Source organism: Psammomys obesus, unplaced genomic scaffold (genome assembly GCF_907164565.1).
Source record: "Psammomys obesus unplaced genomic scaffold, mPsaObe1.curated_primary_1811, whole genome shotgun sequence".
In the NCBI taxonomy this organism is placed as follows: Eukaryota; Metazoa; Chordata; class Mammalia; order Rodentia; family Muridae; genus Psammomys; species Psammomys obesus.
In genome coordinates this window covers 11,093,677-11,111,865 of record NW_026589137.1, presented here as the reverse complement: position 1 = coordinate 11,111,865, position 18,189 = coordinate 11,093,677, and the positions used below count along the sequence as shown (strand labels likewise).

Here is an 18,189-nt window from a genome sequence, read left to right as displayed (position 1 = left end):
TGCTTTTATTTATAAGATTAAATAAAATGATGTGTAGAATACATTTCTACCTTAAGACATTAGGACCATGCCTCATTCTAGGTACTTTGAAGATCATTTTCACCTTGAATTTTCAAGCATCAGCAAACACGCATAGGCATACATTTTCGATGTTGGTATTTCTATCATTTTAGGAATCACCTATGCCAACATTTCAAAGTAAAATCATTCTTAAGAGGACACATATACCTAACAGTATTACACTTTAAAAATTAGAAATTCGAGCAAAAACTTGTGTGAGTGATCCTTTGTTATTTGCACAATTAATACTGTACTCACCGGAACAGCAGCCATAAGTGTGGGTTTCAGGACAGTACAATCACCTTTGCTTCCCTTCTTGATTTTGCTGGACTGCATTAATGAAAAAAAAAAACTTATGTTAGCAAAAAATGGGGGGTGAAAGATCTAATTCAAGTATTAATAACAAAAACAGTATTTACACATGGGATTTAATCTTTCATTACGTCCATCTATTTCAAGTCCAAAGAGTACGTATTTTGTATTTTATTCTGTTGCTTTAGTTTCTAACACATCTCAACCTTCCCTAGAAGAGACACTGACCCAGGATAACAATGTAATTGGGATTTGTATTAGTAATGTACCATCAATTATAACAGACTGCATTTGCAAGAAAATAACTATTTTTTACAAAGCTCCATTAAAAGTATACTAATCACTAAAACAAAATTGAAGGTTACTTTTTAACTAATTAGTAGGCAAAGATTTATCTCAAAATGACCACTACAGACATCAATTAACATCATACAGAAATAATTTCATAATAATCTGGTAAATAGCATGGGAACGACCATGCCAGTGGCCAACTGGCAACATGCACACAGACATGTTAAAGTGCACAATTTCTTACATGTACAAATAACATTTGGGAGTTCAAATGTCTGATTAATCACAGGTAGAAGATTGATAAAGTCATTTATCAATGCTGAAAAAAGTAGATAAAAATCAGAATCTCTCATAAGGTGATTTACTACTTTATAAATGTAAATGAAACATATTAACCAGGCTAATACAGGAAAGAAAACTAGCTCAAGAAGTGAGATCCATAAGAAGTGGCACATGGGTTCTACTGGTAGAGCAAGTTTTTTCTCTCTCTTCCTTTTCTTAAATCATTTTTCTGTGTGTAATTTCAAATGTGCTTAAACTATGAGTTAGTGCTGCCTATTGCTGGACTTTTTGCTATGGACAATAGAGACAAAGGAGAACCCTGGTTCGGTGTATAGCTGAGGGCTATTCTTGGAGATGCTCCCGTGCTATCTAACTGAATTTTCTGCAAAGCTGCAAATATCTGGGATCTGTGCTGTCCAGCATGAGAGCAATTGGTCACATAGGTATCAGGAACCTGAAATTTGGCTAAATAAAACAAAAAACCAAGGGTGGTAATGGTGCATGCCTTTTATCCCAGCACTCAAGAGATAGAGGCAGGAGGATCTCTGAAAAGCAATGTCTATTTAAAGATGTGGCTAGTGGCACAGGTACAGAATAATTTCAGAAGAAAACTAGGCCTAAAACCTACACCTCTTCAGAAGAACCAGTTGGTCCAGAACAGCATGTCAAAGGTTCAGTGAATTACACTTTCTAGTATAAGTCTCCAGCGTAAAAATCTAATACCAAAAGAAGAGAGGAATTATTCCAAAATAATTGTAAATATGGGCTGAAGTCAATTTTAATACCATATTACCATGGAAACCTATGTTGAATGCCACAGAAACTTTTTATTGAGTGAATAATCATGAACCGCCCCCTCCCCCCAGAAAAAATTATCACCTGGTCAGACAGTGTAAGTGGAGATGAATATCCAATCCTACAGCCATAGGTGAAGCATGATATTTCTGCTGTCAGTTCCAGTACATGAGCCAAAGGTAAGTAGCCAATATATGTGTCCTTTGGTCTAAAACCAAATAAGGAAACATATTAGCCACTTTTGAAAAGGCAGCTTAAACATATAAGTTAATTATTAACTCTGAATTTCTAATAAAGTTGAACAATCCTCTCTTACCCTAGTCCAGGTATTCTTTCACACTGGCCTGTCATTCCAGCTATCAGATTGCTATGATGCATCATCACTCCCTTGGGTCGGCCAGTAGAACCACTAGTATACATGACAATGGCCATGTCTGAAGGAGTTGGTCTATTTGGAGGAATGCTTGCTAAAAAAAAAAAAAAAAAAAAAAAGAAAGAAAAGAAAAAAAAAGGAAAAGCACATTTTCTTCAGTTCACAACTTGAATTACTTGATAAGAATGTATTTTTATTTTATATATGATACAGATTTCAAAATGACTCTGGATTAACAAAAAGTAAAAGTGGTTATCAAATTCCAGTTGACTGAAATAAAGATTTCAAACGCAATCCAGCCTATTTTTAGAATGTTTAGCCTAAGCCCCATCTGACTAAGCCTCTTCACAGTGCTATACACAGAATTGGGAAGGATTTCTAAGACTGTGAAAACTGGAAGGATAGCATCCTGTATAGCTTCCTTAGCTCTAGATAATGGTTTGGGGCCAGGCATGGTAGCAACAACCTTTAACCCTAGCATTCCGGAGGCAGAGGCATGTATGTCTCTGAGTTCAAGGCCAGCCTAGTCTACAGAGCAAGTTCCAAGACAACCAGGGCTACACAGAGAAACCTCATCTGAGGAAGTGGGAGGTAGAACAAGGCATATCACTGAAACAACCAAGCTCAGAGTTCTATACTTAAACAGGCCGACTCCAATGCTCACTCAGGGTGCTAATGATCATGATCTGAGGATCAACTGACGCAACAGCAAGTGGGCACATTCTTTTGTTCTCAGACCCCAAGCACCCAATATGACATTTCTCATCTGTCTATTTTTGGATAAACATGCAGAACATGTCCTCATAATAATAATTACCTACACAGGTAATAGCATAGACTACAACATGTGTCATAACTCTACATATAACAGCTGTTATTATGACACATGATTATACTCAGGTAAAGTAGTATCACAATAATATATAGATCCTATCTATCTGGGAGATAAATGGATGTCAGTGATCCATGTCAGAACTCAAAATTGTGAGGACTGATAACTATCGTCTAAGCTTATGTCAAATGCTCTAGTAGATCATCAGAATGGGCAATAGTAGACCCTCCCAATTTCCCAATCAAGCATGTACCAATCTCATAGTAAGAACCTAGTGATAACAGGTCATTCTCCACAGGTCTTTATAATTCTGTGCATCAAGCCAGTAGACCCATTGGTTTTGCATTGGACTGTCCTTTCAATGGATACACGCTAAGATATATACTCTCAGAAAAGACCCCTGTGCCCAGATATTTTGGTTATGTTGCTCTCCTTGTGGAGCTCCTATCCTTTCCAGATCTTGCTATCTCCCCCTTCTTTCCTAAGATTTCCTGCACTCTGCCCAAAGTTTGGTTATGAGTCTTGGTATGTGCTTTGATACACTGCTAGGTAGAGATTTTCAGAGGGCCTCTTTGGTAGGCTCCTGTCCTGTTTCTAACCTTCATCCAATGGTCGTCCCTTTGCCTTTCTGAGTGAGGATTGATCATCTTACCCAGGGTCCTCCTTCTAGCTCAGCTTCTTTAAATGTACAGATTTTTGTAGGTTTATCCAACCGAGGACCATTCATGGATATAACCTAGAACTCCTGCTCAGATGTAGCCCATGACAGCTCACTTTCCAAGTGGATTCCCTAGCAAGGGGATCAGAGACTGTCTCTGACATGAACTCAATGGCTAGCTCTTTGACTGCCTCCCCTGATGGGGTAGCAGCCTTACCAGGCCACACAGGAGGACAATGCAGCCAGTTCTGATGAGACTTGATAAGCTAGAGTCAGATGGAAGGGGAAGAGGATGTCCCCTATCCATGGACTTGGAGAGGGGCATGGGAGGAGATGAAGGAGGGAGGGTGGGATTGGAAGGGAATGAGGGAGGGGATTACAGCTGGGATACAAAGTGAATAAACTGTAATTAATATAAAATTTTAATCAAAAAAGATATATACTCTCCAGAGTGAATAATAGGCATGCTTACTATCTAGAACAGGAGAAAGAATAAAATATTTGGCTTCAGGGCTTCTTACCTATGATATAAATATGAACATGATAGTCTGACCATTGTTCTGAAGAAAAAAAAAAATCTGCCTCATCTCTAACCTAAAGTCTCCTAGCTGTCTTCAAGCAATTCATCCAAGATTGCCTTCTTCAGGAGAAAGGAAATTTTCAGACATATGCAGTTTTTATCACTTTTAAAATCAAACAACTCCAGCATTTTTACTAATGACACATCTTTTATTAATGTCATATTGATCTGCTAAAATAACAAATATTAATTTATGAGGAAATTAAGTTCAATTGATTTACTTACAGTTTTCTGGCTTAGATCCCAACTCTTCTACTGATTGCATGCTGTGAATCTCAAACCCTTCAGGGTACTCTGCTTTATTGATAGTCTTATTATCCACATAAATGATATGTTTAACACAATTGATATCTAATAATGCCGCCTGTGAAAAATAAATAAAAGCTAGCTTTTCGATTTGGCACACTGTAAAAATTCTTATTAACTGAAAGGACTGAAAAATATCTACTAAAGTGAATTTCACTATCAATGATAATTACAGAAAAATTTAGGGTGTTCTAGTATTATAAACATAAATAAGCATTAAATAAAACACCCATAGCTTTAGGATGTTAACAACTAAAACCAAAACATTAAAATTAATAGCAACAACATTAAACAATAAAACATCACTGAGTCTAAAAAAATCCAGAAAAATCAACAACAAATCAAACCCAAAAAGAAAAGAATAAAGAATAGAGCTAAATGAAATAGACTTCAATACAAAAGGTGAAGAGACCACAAATGAGTTCTTCAAAAGTTAAACAGGGTCTGGGGAGATGGCTCAGTCTGGAAAAATGTTTCAGCATATTGAAATGAAGGGTTTTTTTTTTCAATTGTTTCTGTTTTTTTTTTTTTCTTGAATAAACTCCAAAGCATATAAAATCAAAGCAAAAGAAGACAATGGCATTGTGTGAAACTAAAGTTTCTAAACAGTAAAGGAAACAGTCATCAAAACAGGAAGAAACTACAGGGCAGGATAAAATACTGCAAACCCTACATGTGACATGATATAGATTCAGAGACTCAGCAACAAAAAGACAAAGAATGCAAGTAAAAATGGGCAATAGGGCTATGCAAAGATTTCTCAAAAGGAATCACGCAAAGAACCAACAGATCCATGGAAAAAATTCTCAGCATCACGAATCATCATGGAAATGTAAGTCAAAATCACATGAAATTTTACTTAACTTCCAAGAGAATGACTATTAACAAAAAGGCAAAGGCATAAGTAAGTCTATGGAGCAAGGAGAATCCTTGTACCACACAGTAGATGAAAATCTACATCAATATTGTCATTTATTTAAAAAAATAAAAAAACAGTGCAGACAGTCCTCCAAAACTTAAAAATAGGATTTCTATATGACCACAATCTTAATATTAGAAATCCCAAATGAATGAAATCATTATGTCAATGTCATTTATGCTCTCAAAATCAATATTGTACTATTCACAATAGCCAAGGAATGGATACAGGCTATCAACTCATGGATAAAGAAAACCTGTTACCTATATACATTGGAATACTATTCAACCATGAAAAGAATGAGAGCCTACTATTTGCAACAACTTGGCTGCAATTAAAGATCATTAGTATAAGTGGACTAAGGCAGGCATAGAAAGATAAGTAGTATATAATCTCATCCATGTAAAATGTAAGAAAAGTTTATCCAATTGAAGTTGAGGGTAGAGTTGTAGTTCCCAGAAACTGGGTAGAACAAGAAGAGTGCTAGGACAGAGAAGTTGATTAATGGGTACTAAGTTATAGCTGGATATAGAGGAAGAAGATATGGTGTTACTGCACAGCAGGTTGGCTATACTGATAACATATGCTATATTTCAAAACACTGAAAGAGAGAATACTCATGTTTCATCATAAAAAAATGAAAAATATTTATGAAAACCTGTTTTAAGCTGATTTGAACATTACACAGTGTAAACATACACTGAAATATCACATGGTAACACATATCTACACATACATTTTTACATACTGTTTTAAACTTAAATAGAAATTTTAAATAATTAAATTTCATATTTACCTTCAGTTTGCTTTCCAGGAGTTCAACACTAGTAATCAGATAGGAAGCTTCAGATTCATTTAATCCATGAACTACAGCATCTTTGCCAAGTGTGGCATATAAAGTCACAACTATATAATAAAGATAAACACAAAAATTGTACACTTAACTCTTTTGAGGATGACATGATTTTTAAGCCAGGCCTTACAGACAGCAACACTATACACACAAAAGCATTTTATAATTTGATTTGATTTCATAGTTTCCAGGTACCTCAAAACTTAGCTATACAAATTCCCAGGAATCAAACTGAAATATTTAAGTTCAGCAGGTCCTGGTTGAAGTCCTATCAGAGTATAACCCAGAAACAACTCACCTGTGGCATATACTTTCATTGGTCATTGCCCCAAAGAACAGATAAGACAATTTTCGAAAATTTCAAGATCGCAAGTCAGAAGATCAGCCACAAATAATGTCCTTAGTCCTTTAAAATTTTTTTTATTGGGTTCAAATTCTAATGCCACTAGTGATTTCGGTACCTTTCCAAGCGAGGCTTGCAATGTGTCCCAGAGGACCCGCCAGACAACAGCATAAACTAAGAGTAAAATCAGTTGGAATTGTGTTACATTTGCTAAATTGATTTAGCTTGCTTCTGCTAACTAGAAATAGCCCACACAGTAACAGGCAGCTTTTTTTTATTGCTTGTTGAAGATAGGTGAAGAGGACATATGGGAACGTGTAGCACACATCTTTGAAATAACAGTTGATCCCTACACTTAACCTGTAGTACTCTGATTTCCTCTTTCAAGTGTGTGTGTGTGTGTGTGTGTGTGTGTGTGTGTGTATACACTTATTTTTTTCAGTGCTGAGGAACAAAACCATAATTTCAACTATGCTATGAAAATGTTTTACTTTTCAAAGTCAGGCCACTTCAAAAGCAGAAACATCTCAGAACACACTTCACATTTAAGCAAAGCCTCCCCGTGACCCCGTAAAAAGCACAAGGCACTTACGGGGAAAGTTGTACTTGAAGCAGGTCTGTGCTGCAATCATCCACTCTGCCCTGGTCTCACAGAAAATGGCGATGGTGTTCTTTGGTTTCAGTCCCAATGCAGTGAGTCCACTTCCAAAGTTATTCACTCTGCAGTTTACTTCAAGATAGTTTATCCATTTATAATTCCCGAGAATTAACTGTTAATAGCGAGACGTTTTCCACCATCAGAATATTCAAATAAGCAATTAAAATACTATTCAAAACATAGAACTCTCAAAACTCCCATTACGTAAATACTCAGAAGCTATGAGACCTCTGAGAATTCACCATGCACTGGAACACAATGCCAACATTCTTAAAAGCACTTTACTTATGACAAAGTAAACTGTACCTCTGTCATTAAAACAAATAAAAAGGACAAAAATGTTTTACCTTCTTAAAAACTTTTCCGTTTGGCTGCATTTCATTTTCTTCACTTAGGATTTCTCTGGTCCCAAGACTATCCTTCTTCCCAAACTTGGCTACAGCATGGTCAAACAATTTATCCAGAGTGTCTGCTCCAGGGATGTCTATGACAGCTAGTGAGTCGAAGTGCGTGACAGAGCGATATGGACTTCCAGGTTTGTCTGAAGTGGGCTTAGCTTTTATTCTCTTTGCCATAGCTTTTTTCTTCTTGGCATTGGTAAGAAAATACCATGGAATAAATATAAGGGCACTGTATATTGTTATTAACAAGTGGACAGGCAGCAATATAATGGTGAGCACATTTAGCTTAAGTTTCATAGTGGAAAGGCTTCTAATATGGCACTTATTAGTTGTTATTCTTTGGCTTCTTAAAGCCTTAGGTTTCTGAAGAAGGCAGTAATGGAAGCGGCAGTAAGAGTAGCAGTATAGCCAAAGTAGTTCAATTTTAGTGATACAGATAAAGGTTAGTAATCTTTGGAAGCCGACAATAAAGTATACCTGTAGGTAAAGACAATGAACCAGGCAGAGAATAGGGGAAAAAAAAAGAATATTAGCAAGGTGATAGCACAATTAATTTAAATACTCAGACCTTTATTAGTTTATATAATTGATTTGATATAGAATTATGAAGTAACTGGCATGAGATGCTGGCATTTTCAAGTTTAGTAATTATTGACATAAACATATTTTAGTCCAAGAACTTCTAAAATTTCATTTTTATCTAGGTTGAGATATAACAGTACTCTATATTTGTCCCTAAATCAGGCGAGTAACAGCAATTTCATGCTCTCATCAATGCATGAGGATGCAAAGAACACCCAAGAGATGTTATCCTTACTTCTTTATTAGGGTAAATTTCTGAGATAATGCTGACCACCATCTTCTCCAAATGAGAACAATATTATTATAGTTATTTCCTACATATTGTGCTCAAAACTACCAGTTGCCTGGGAAGAGTGTAGATCTGAAATAGTGTCAAGTTCTGGCCCTGGCCTATTGTGAGTTAAGATACAGTCTGCAAACTGATTTATTCAATTACTTTTATTCTTCTAAGACAGGGTTTCTCTATGTAGCCCTAGTTGTCATGGAACTCACTCTGTAGACTAGGCTGACCTCCCAACTCAGAGATCCACCTGTCTCTGGCTCCTGAGTGCTGGGATTAAAGGTGTGCGCCACCACCCAGCTCCATGGAGTTATTCTAGGTGAAGCAGGGGTTATATCCAAGGAACTCAGAGCTCCCTGGAATTTTACTACTAAAGCATTGCCACTGAAAAGCACTGACGAAATATCCAACAACACTGCAGTGTGCAGCACTAACAGTAGGTGCAGGCAGAGTTCAGAGAAAATTCAAAATGACCAAGAGTACATAAGAGAGATTAATGATAGATGTAACCTGGACCTTACTGTCGTGAAATTAATAAGAAACTTAAGAGTCACTTAAGTTTCAGTATGTGTCTCTGTCGATGCCTGACTATGTAACTTTGAACAAACAATCTTTTGTGGTCAGGCTAAATCAGTAGGCCTTAATTTTCTTTAAGAAATTAATCCTTTTGAAAACCCCATGAAACTTATGAACTCTACCCTATGGATTCAAGAGATTCCAGACATCATTTCATGAACTCAAATAGACAATATCAACCCCTATCTACAAATTTTAGGCCTACATGGTTTATTTGGGACTTTGCAAGTTTAAATTCTGATTTACACTAAACCTAGATATTGCTTTCTTGGTCTCACTGACATGTCTATCTAGTCACTCACTTCTTCAAGTGGCATGTCACAAGCCAAGTTTTCAAACACCCACCAGAAATTTCTTAACTGCCTAAGTCTACAATAATCTTTCCTTTATCTACTTTCCTACATTACTAAATCTATGTACCCTTTACTCTGCTACTTGATTACATCATCATCTCCATACATCTAGGCAGCTAACTTTTAAAGCACAGAGCAGTGGCTCTAAACCAATGTTTTGAGTATTTGTTTTGTTTTGTTTTGTTTTGTTTTTTGAGGCAAGGTCTCACTATGTATTCCTGGTTACCCAAGAACTCACAAGACAGACCAGGCTGGCTATTTTTAAAGTCTTTTTTTAATATTTTTAATTTTTTACAATTTATTCACTTTGTATACCAGTTGTAGCCCCCTCTCTTTTTCCCTCCCAATCCCATCCTACCTCCCTCTTCTCCTCCCATGCCCCTCCACCAGTTTACTGATAGGGGAGGTCCTCCTCCCCTTCCATCTGATCCTAGTCTATTAAGTCTCATCAGGACTGGCTACATTTTCCTCCTCTGTGGCCTGGTAAAGCTGCTCCCCCTTCAGGTGGAGGTGATCAAAGAGCCAGCCACTGAATTCATGTCAGAGACATCCCCTGTTCTCCTTACTAGGGTACCCACTTGGACACTGAGCTGCCTAAACTCAGAGATTCTCCTGGCTCTAGCTCCCAGCTACAAGGACTACAGGTATTTGCCACCAGCTTTCTTCCAACATTTCTCTTATAACACAAGAGTTTTCTTACTTCTTCATAAGCCTTAAAAGCAGTCACAGACAAGCTATCCATATGCATATATTTTAAAAATTAAGTTCTTTCTTTTTGTAGACAGGGTTTTTCTGTATAGTCCTGGCTGTCCAGGAACTCACTATGTAGACCAGGTTGGCCTCAAATCAGAGATGCATCTGCCTCGGCTTCCCAAGTGCTGAGATTAAAGGCAACACCACCACTTCCTGTCTTAAAGTTAAGTTCTTAATGTGTGGTGGTTTGAAGAAAAATGGCCCCTATAGGCTCATAGAAAACAACACTATTAGGAGGTGTGGCCTTGTTGCAGTAGGTGCGGTCTTGTTAAAAGAAGTGTGTCACTGGGGCAGGCTTTGAGGTCTAAGGTGCTCAAGCTAGGCGCAGTATTTCATTCTCTTCTTGTTGCCTGCCAATCTGGATGTAGAACTCTTAGATAACTCTTCAGTACCATGTCTGCCTGCATCCTGCCATACTTCCTGCCATGATGACAATGGAATAAATCTCTGAACTGTAAGGAAGCACAAATTAAATGTTTTCCTTTATAAGAGTTGCTGTGGTCATCATGTCTCTTCACAGCAAGAGAAACCCTAAGACATAATAAAGGATTATTTAAAAAGTACAAAAGAGAATTTGAAAATAATACTTGAATATATACATTCTCTGGGATAATAGTTGAAGAAAAAAAAAACATGTCTTCAAATTTATACAATGTCCATAAGGAACAGTACCACCCCACTCTCAAATGACAAATTGTTAAACTTAGGGCAGCAAATACAAAGAATTAGGAAGTGGCCACTGAGAGTCTTATAATTCATTTAGCTGTAAACTGATTTTATGTTTTTAGTAATTTATAATCCATATCTATATATAGTCTAATAATACTGGTTTTAAGTCTTGGTAGGAGGGAAATGTCTTCTATATGAAGGTACAGACATACACATAAATATTCTGCTGTTGTACTAAAGTGAACTATTGTCTACAAACTGGATATTCCAGGCAATGAGCGCAATTGACTGAGCCAGGTGACCTCAGGTCTCACCTCAGTGTCTACTATAACAGGTGAGAGCTTGAAAAGCTCTGTATCAGCTTCATCTGAAAAATGGAAATACTACCTGAGTTACTTACTTGATAGTTTTCTTGGAGGAACCCTTTGTCTTCCTTACTTAAATCCGAGGGCAATCAGAATCAGCCTCTGCCCCAATCTCTCATAACCCAGCTAAATCACAAGCTGGGTCAACCCAAGTCTCTACCTAATCTGTACCTATGCCCATACAGCTTAATTTGCAGGAATATATCACTGTGCTGAGTGTCTCACTAGATGATACAAAGAAACCATACTGAACTATTGATTTCACCATCATGCCCCCTACAACCTTATTCTCAGTTGCTGTCCTGATTTACCATTTTGTAGATAAATCAAGAGTAATCTAGCATCAGCCTCCTCAAGACCCCACAGCCCTATGTCCATATGTCCATGACCATATGCTCATTTCTCTTCTGTAACCGTATGAACTGTCAGTGCTCCTACCTATTTACCTGGACATTGTGTCTTTGGATGGTGGTACTGCTCTAGCCATTCTTGCCACTCTGCTGCTCTGCTGAATCATTCCTATCAACATTCTTCTAACAGCTTAGCATTTATTTCATCTTAAAAAACCAGTCCTCAGACAGTCATGGTGGTGCTCACCTTTAATCCCAGCACTCGGGAAGTAGAGGCAGGCAGATATCTGAGTTCCAGGCTAGCCTGGTCTGCAGGGTGAGTTCCAGGATAACCAGGGTTATACAGAGAAACCCTGTCTCAAAAACAAAACAAAACAGACAGACAAACAAACAAAAAAACATTCTTTCTCTTGTACCTAACTGTCAACTATAACCCATTTCGTCTTTTCTTTAGAAATCCTTAAAAAGAAGCTGGGCACAGTGGTGCACACCTGTAATCCCAGCACTCTGTGAGCCAGAGGCAGGCAGATCTCGGAGAGTTTGAGGTGAGTTGGTCTACAAAGTGAGTCCAGGACAGCCAAGGCTACACAGAGAAACCCTGTCTCAAGAAACAAAACAAAACAAAACAAACAAACAAAAAATAAATCCTTAAAAAGAGCTATCTGGGGGACCAGAGAGATGCTCAGAAGTTAAGAACACTGGCTGTTCTTCCAAAGGTCCTGAGTTCAATTCCCAGCAACCACATGGTGGCTCATAATCATCTATAGTGACATCTTGTGCCCTCTTCTGGTGCTCAGGCACACATGCAAGCAGAATGCCGTATAATAAACAAACAAATGAACAAATAAATAAATAATTATTTTTAAAAGTTTTTAAAAAAATTAAAAAAAAAAAAAGCTATCTATACAATCTGTAACCCAGTTCCCATATCTTGTTTTCTCTGGTACGCACTATACTCATGCCTTTGTCCCCTACCACACATGTGAAGTGATCTGATCAGTGCCACCAATGACCTTCACAGTGTTAGACCCAAATGTCAATTAAAGCTTCAGTCATCTTCCTTCACTCAAAGCAGCCTTTAATACAACTGTTTTTTTTTTCTTTTCTTCCCTTTATTCAAGACACCAGATTTAAATGTTCTTCCTATTCTTTGTCATTGGAAGCCTTCCTTCCTTGTCCTCATTTTCCTAACCCTTCAATACTACAGTGCTCGATCTTCTAATTGCTTCTCTATCTACACTCATACTTGCACTGATCTCATTTAGTTTCACTGATTAAAATATCACATATGTCCATGAATAGTCCTTGGTTGGAGTATGAGTCTCTGGGAAGTTCCCTGTGTTCAAATTATCTTGTTCTGTTGTGCTCCTTGTGGAGTTCCTGTCCTCTCCAGCTCGTACTATTTCCCACTTCTTACATAAGATTCCATGCACTCTGCCCAACAGTTGGCCATCAGGCTCAGCATCTGCGTTGATAGTCTGCAGGGCAGAGGCTTTCAGAGGCCCTCTGTGGTAGGTTCCTAGTTTGTTTCCTGTTTGCTTCTTCTGGCTTTCAGAGGCCCTCTGTAGATAACCTAGAACCCCTTCACAGATGTAGCCCATGGCAGTTCAGTGTCCAAGTGGGTTATCTAGTAATGGGAAGAGGGACTGCCTCTGACATAATCTGATTGGCCTGCTCTTTGATCACCTCCCCCTGAGGGGGGAGCAGCCTTACCAGGCCACAGTAGAGGACAATGCAGCCACTTTTGATGAGAACTGATAGACTAAGATCAGAAAGGAGAGGAGAACCTCCCCTATCAGTGGACTTGGGGAGGGTCATGCATGCAGAAAGGGGAGGGAGGGTGGGATCGGGAGGGGCTTATGGGGGGATACAAAATGAATAAAGTATAATTAATAAAAACATTTTAAAAAGGTTAAAAAAAGTGCAAAAAATATTACATATGACCATGATTCCCTTAAATTTCAAATTAGATGTACAGGCCAATTAAATACCAAAGCATAGCCACTGATCATTCTGCAAGCGTAATTCATCCTGCCTTGCCTCTTTTTGTATATCACCTGTTCCTTTAATTCACTTTCTGAATTCACTTTCTACTAAGCCTTCTAGCACACTGCTATAGTCCTACATGTTTATTACTGTCTCTGGGATATACCATACTGTGACTCAGGGTATTTTGCAGTTCTACTTTCTACCTATACATGTACATTACTTCTTTCTTTATTTTCCTTCTTTAATAAGTAACATCTTCCCAGTTAGACCTTCTCTAGCCACCTATTTAAAAACTACTCTTACAGGACTCCCTTCCTTACTTCATTTTTTTTTAAGATGTTTTATTATTTATACATCATTCTGCCTGCAGGCCAGAGAGGGCACCAGATTGACTCATAGATAGTTACAAGTTGCTATGTGGTTACTGGGAATTGAACTCAGGACCTTTCAAAAGAACAGCCAGGGTTCTTAACCTCTGAGCCACCTCTCCAAGCCCCTTACTTCATTTTTTTCTTCTTACCTCCTTTCACTAATATACTATTGGGTCATATTTTTCATGTTTATTGTCTATGTCTCCATTATGATAGAAGCTTCACGGTGAGGGGTTTTGCTGCTAAAACCTTACCAAGAAGAACAGTAACTCTATGTGTCAGCTGTTCAATAAATGTACTGAATAAGAACATATGTGGAACTGGCCAGAATTAGACACTGTATATACAAACAAAATGATCTGAATATATTTAACTTTAGCTATACTTTTAAAATATTGTGTCAAAATTCTAGGAAACATGATGCTCTTAAAATCCTTAGTAATTAAAATGAACTTGAAACAGTTATTGGATGTTTAATGGAAAACATAAAACTGAAACTCCCCACTGCAAAAGTTAAAGATTAGTGTGAAAAGAACAGAAAAATTCCACAGTTTGCACTTTGTGATTTCTTTTTTTTTTTTTTTTTTTTTTTTACTGATGCACCTTATAAAACTATGCTGTCCTTTCCTGTATAAAAAGTATACTGCACTTCTATGTTATTAGGGTGCAAATTGAGTTGTGTTTCCTTGAAGTCAGGTGATAAAAGAACTTCTGCTTCAGGATAGCATCCACTTATAGGACAATTAATTGTGCCTTCAAAGCTTTGTTATTCCAGGTAGGAATCACCTTCATAAATAATTATTGAGCATTTACTGTTGGAACGACTTAGAGATATATTTTCATTTAATTAGTCAGAGAAGCCCTTTAAGGTGATCTCTTTATTTATAGATATAAGAAACTCAGAGACAGTACAGTTTGCCAAAGCACAGCTGAGTAGAATTTAGACTGTAGCATGCAAATGTGTATACTCTATCTCTACCATCTGCCATACTGGAACTCATAGGAAGTAAAAGTAACAAACCTTATACAGGAAGAAATAATAGCAACAATTTTGAGCACTGATTTGTCCTTCTTCCAAAGGCACTGTATGAGACAGAACAAAAAGGCCTTTAGCTATCTAGCAAATTCTAGAAAGTTTAGTGAAGAATCAGATACACTTTTATTTACTTTGTTCTGATGTCAAATTTAGTAAGTATTTCATTCCAGTTACTTCAAACACCCTGAGACAGGTTAAACACAAAAAGCATTAGAAATGCATACAGCTCTAGGACCCAAAGTAAACGCTACACATGGAGTAAAGTCTGAATTGGAAAGAAGAAATTTCTCCACCAGAAGCATGTGACAGAATACATTTAAGATGATTAATACCAAGATACTTTTAACAAAAGTTTTAGAAAATGAACAAAACAAAGCAAGGATCAATGCATTTGCCACCAAAGTAACAAACTAGCTTTTATAATAAAGCAGTGGTTCTCAACCTATGGGTCAAAACCCCTTTGGGGATCAAATGGCCCTTTCACAGTGGTTGCCTAAAACCAGCAGAAAACACAAATATTTACATTATGCTTTATAACAGTAGCAAAATTATAGTTATTAAGTAACAATGAAAATAACTGTATGGTTGGCGGTTACACCATGAAGAACTATATTAAAGGTCTGCAGCATTAGCAAAGTAGAGAACCACTGCACTAAGGATTTACAAAAATATTAAATAAGTTGAAAATCAACAGTCAACTATACAAATATCATTTTACTCTCATTGCCAAGTCATGTATTATTTACAAGTAAATTAAATATCAACTAAAGAAAGTTTGCCCATAGTTGCATCTACGAAACACTAAATCATAAAATTTCAACAGATTAAACAGATAAGAATACCTGCTATATTTTAAAAGATCATATTTCTAAATAGAATGTTGCATCACCAAGATTTTATAAAAGGATGGAGAACTTTATAAAAAAAAGTATTTCACACACTTTTACAGACATTCTGATTTTGAACCATGGGAGAACTCACATACTATGAAGACCTGTGAAGACCTACATTTGGCAAATAACATGAGACTTTACGAAGATGCATTATAATCTAATTTGTTTCACAGCTTAACATTAAAACTTACAAAACACTAATATTTTAACACAATAAATGAACCGAGATTAGCTAACAATATCTCTTGCTATCAGATAATCTGCAACACTAATCATCCTATGAATGAATACACACACACACACACACACACACACACACAAACATACACACACATTTCAGACTCCCCTGTTCAGGCTCACCAAACTAAAATTGTTATACTGCAAACAATCATTTTAACCAATACAAAATAATTTGTGTAATCAGATTTGAAACTCAGTTGTTAAAACTAAAAACAGGACAAAATAAAAATCTTAGAGAGTGTGTATACACCTATAACTAGTTACTGTTTTGCTTTAAAGTATCTCATAATTACAAATGATCTTTGAGTACATCTCTCCCAAGATTAGCCAAACCTGTTTACTTCATCACCTGGAGAAGCATTAACTCCTGAAGTCGCCATTCTGCCACTCTCTTCCCAGCTTTTCCCAGGAAAGAAAGCACACCAGCAGCCATGGTGAAGATGCTTGCTTTTGCTCTAGCTCCCTCCCCACATAATGCCTTAAGAAGATCCCCAGCATGCATCACATCTAGGCCATAGGTTAGTGTAATTGGGATCCCATCTCTGTATGTTGAAATGTGGAGATCTAGGAGCCAATGTTACTGCCTACACACTTCACATCGATACTGTGTAGGATTATGTCTAGTACTCATTTTAAGTGGTAAGAAACAACTGATTTTTAAATATTTTAAATATGTGTATTTCTTCAGTTGATAATTGACTATATGTAATTTAATCCAAAGTTAAGGAACTCAGAGGAGAAATATATTATATATTAGAAGGTGGCACCTACCGGTAAAACATGATATTACAGCCCAAGTTCATTAAACACAAAATCATCTCAGGAGTTAAGTATTTGGAAAGACTTAGAAATGGTTTAAGGCTGCAAAAGGGAAGCAGGTAGCACAAAAATAATGTCAGAACTCTACAATGGCAGCTAAGAAATAACGTATACAGGTTTCTGTAAACAAAGCCTTGCTGAAAAAAAAAAAAAAAGACCTATTGCATGACTGTGTAGACATTCATTCTGTCCATAAAGCCTTCAGTTCTGTTTTCTCTGTTGGAACACATTAGTTTTAATTTTAACATATGTTAACCTCAGTAACGCAGTTCCAACTTTTAAGTTGTTATAGTAACGGTTTTTATTAAGTAAGAAAAAAACACAATTTGTCTGTAATCTGTGCATCGATTTCCTATTACCTTACATATTAATCATAATGAAGTATTACAACTGATGGATAGGGGCTGGAGAGATGGCTCAGTGGTTAAGAGCACTGCCTGATCTTCCAATGGACCTGGGTTCAATTGCCAGCACCCACATTGCAGCTCACAACTGTCTGTAATGGCAGTTCCAAGGGATCTGACACCTTCACACTAATGCACATAAAATAAAATAAAATAAAATAAAATAAAATAAAATAAAATAAAATAAAATAAAATAAAATAAATTATTTAATAAACAACTGATGGATGGTTGTCAACTATGAATCTATGCTCAAAAACCAACCAACCAAACAAACAAACAAAAAACTGTAACCAGTAGAATTTCCCACAGGAATGCTTTTGCGTTACAGGTAGAATTGTGCAACTAGGTATTAAAACACACATACACACACTCAGAAAATAAAATCACTGCTTGCCCTCCCTATTTGATAGAAGTGGAGGCAGTTTAATCAGCTGGTTGTTAGCCAACGTTGTTTCCCAGTACTTCACACTGCTAAAATCATCTTAAACCATTTCTTATAAAGAGGCCAAATAAATCTCTTCAGTTCAGCTGCCTAACCAACCTGATGCATATTTGTATCATGTTGGCTGTTTTGTTTTGGGTTTTGGTTTTTAAGAACTCACATTGATCTTCAATGTCACATATATCTTATGAGTAAGACAAAAGAAAAAAAGAATTCGCTGGGCTATGGTGACACATGCCTTTAATCCCAGAATTCGGGAGACAGAGGTAAGTGAATCTCTGAGTTTGAGGCCAGCCTGATCTACAGTGTGAGTTCCAGGACTGGCAGGATTACCCAGAGAAACTGTATCTCGAAAAAAGGAAGGAAGGAAGGAAGGAAGGAAGGAAGGAAGGAAGGAAGGAAG

At 37.0% G+C, this 18,189-nt stretch overlaps 1 protein-coding gene across 9 annotated transcripts in view; it reads right to left on the bottom strand.

Moving 5' to 3' along the window:
- Acsl4 (acyl-CoA synthetase long chain family member 4) overlaps positions 1-18,189 on the bottom strand; it is a 76,027-nt gene that overhangs the window by 25,442 nt on the left and 32,396 nt on the right. For 2 of the 9 annotated variants that reach the window (XM_055604944.1, XM_055604939.1), the window contains exons 2-9: positions 14,973-15,034; positions 7,610-8,140; positions 7,197-7,374; positions 6,205-6,314; positions 4,409-4,547; positions 2,057-2,207; positions 1,825-1,948; positions 319-390 (exon numbers count right to left, since the gene is read on the bottom strand). In XM_055604944.1, coding sequence (XP_055460919.1) covers positions 319-390; positions 1,825-1,948; positions 2,057-2,207; positions 4,409-4,547; positions 6,205-6,314; positions 7,197-7,374; positions 7,610-7,960 — 1,125 coding nt within the window. In that variant the 5' untranslated portion in view covers positions 7,961-8,140; positions 14,973-15,034. The remainder of the gene's footprint in view (positions 1-318; positions 391-1,824; positions 1,949-2,056; positions 2,208-4,408; positions 4,548-6,204; positions 6,315-7,196; positions 7,375-7,609; positions 8,141-14,972; positions 15,035-18,189) is intronic. The other 7 variants (XM_055604946.1, XM_055604940.1, XM_055604947.1 and 4 more) reach the window with 5 other exon arrangements.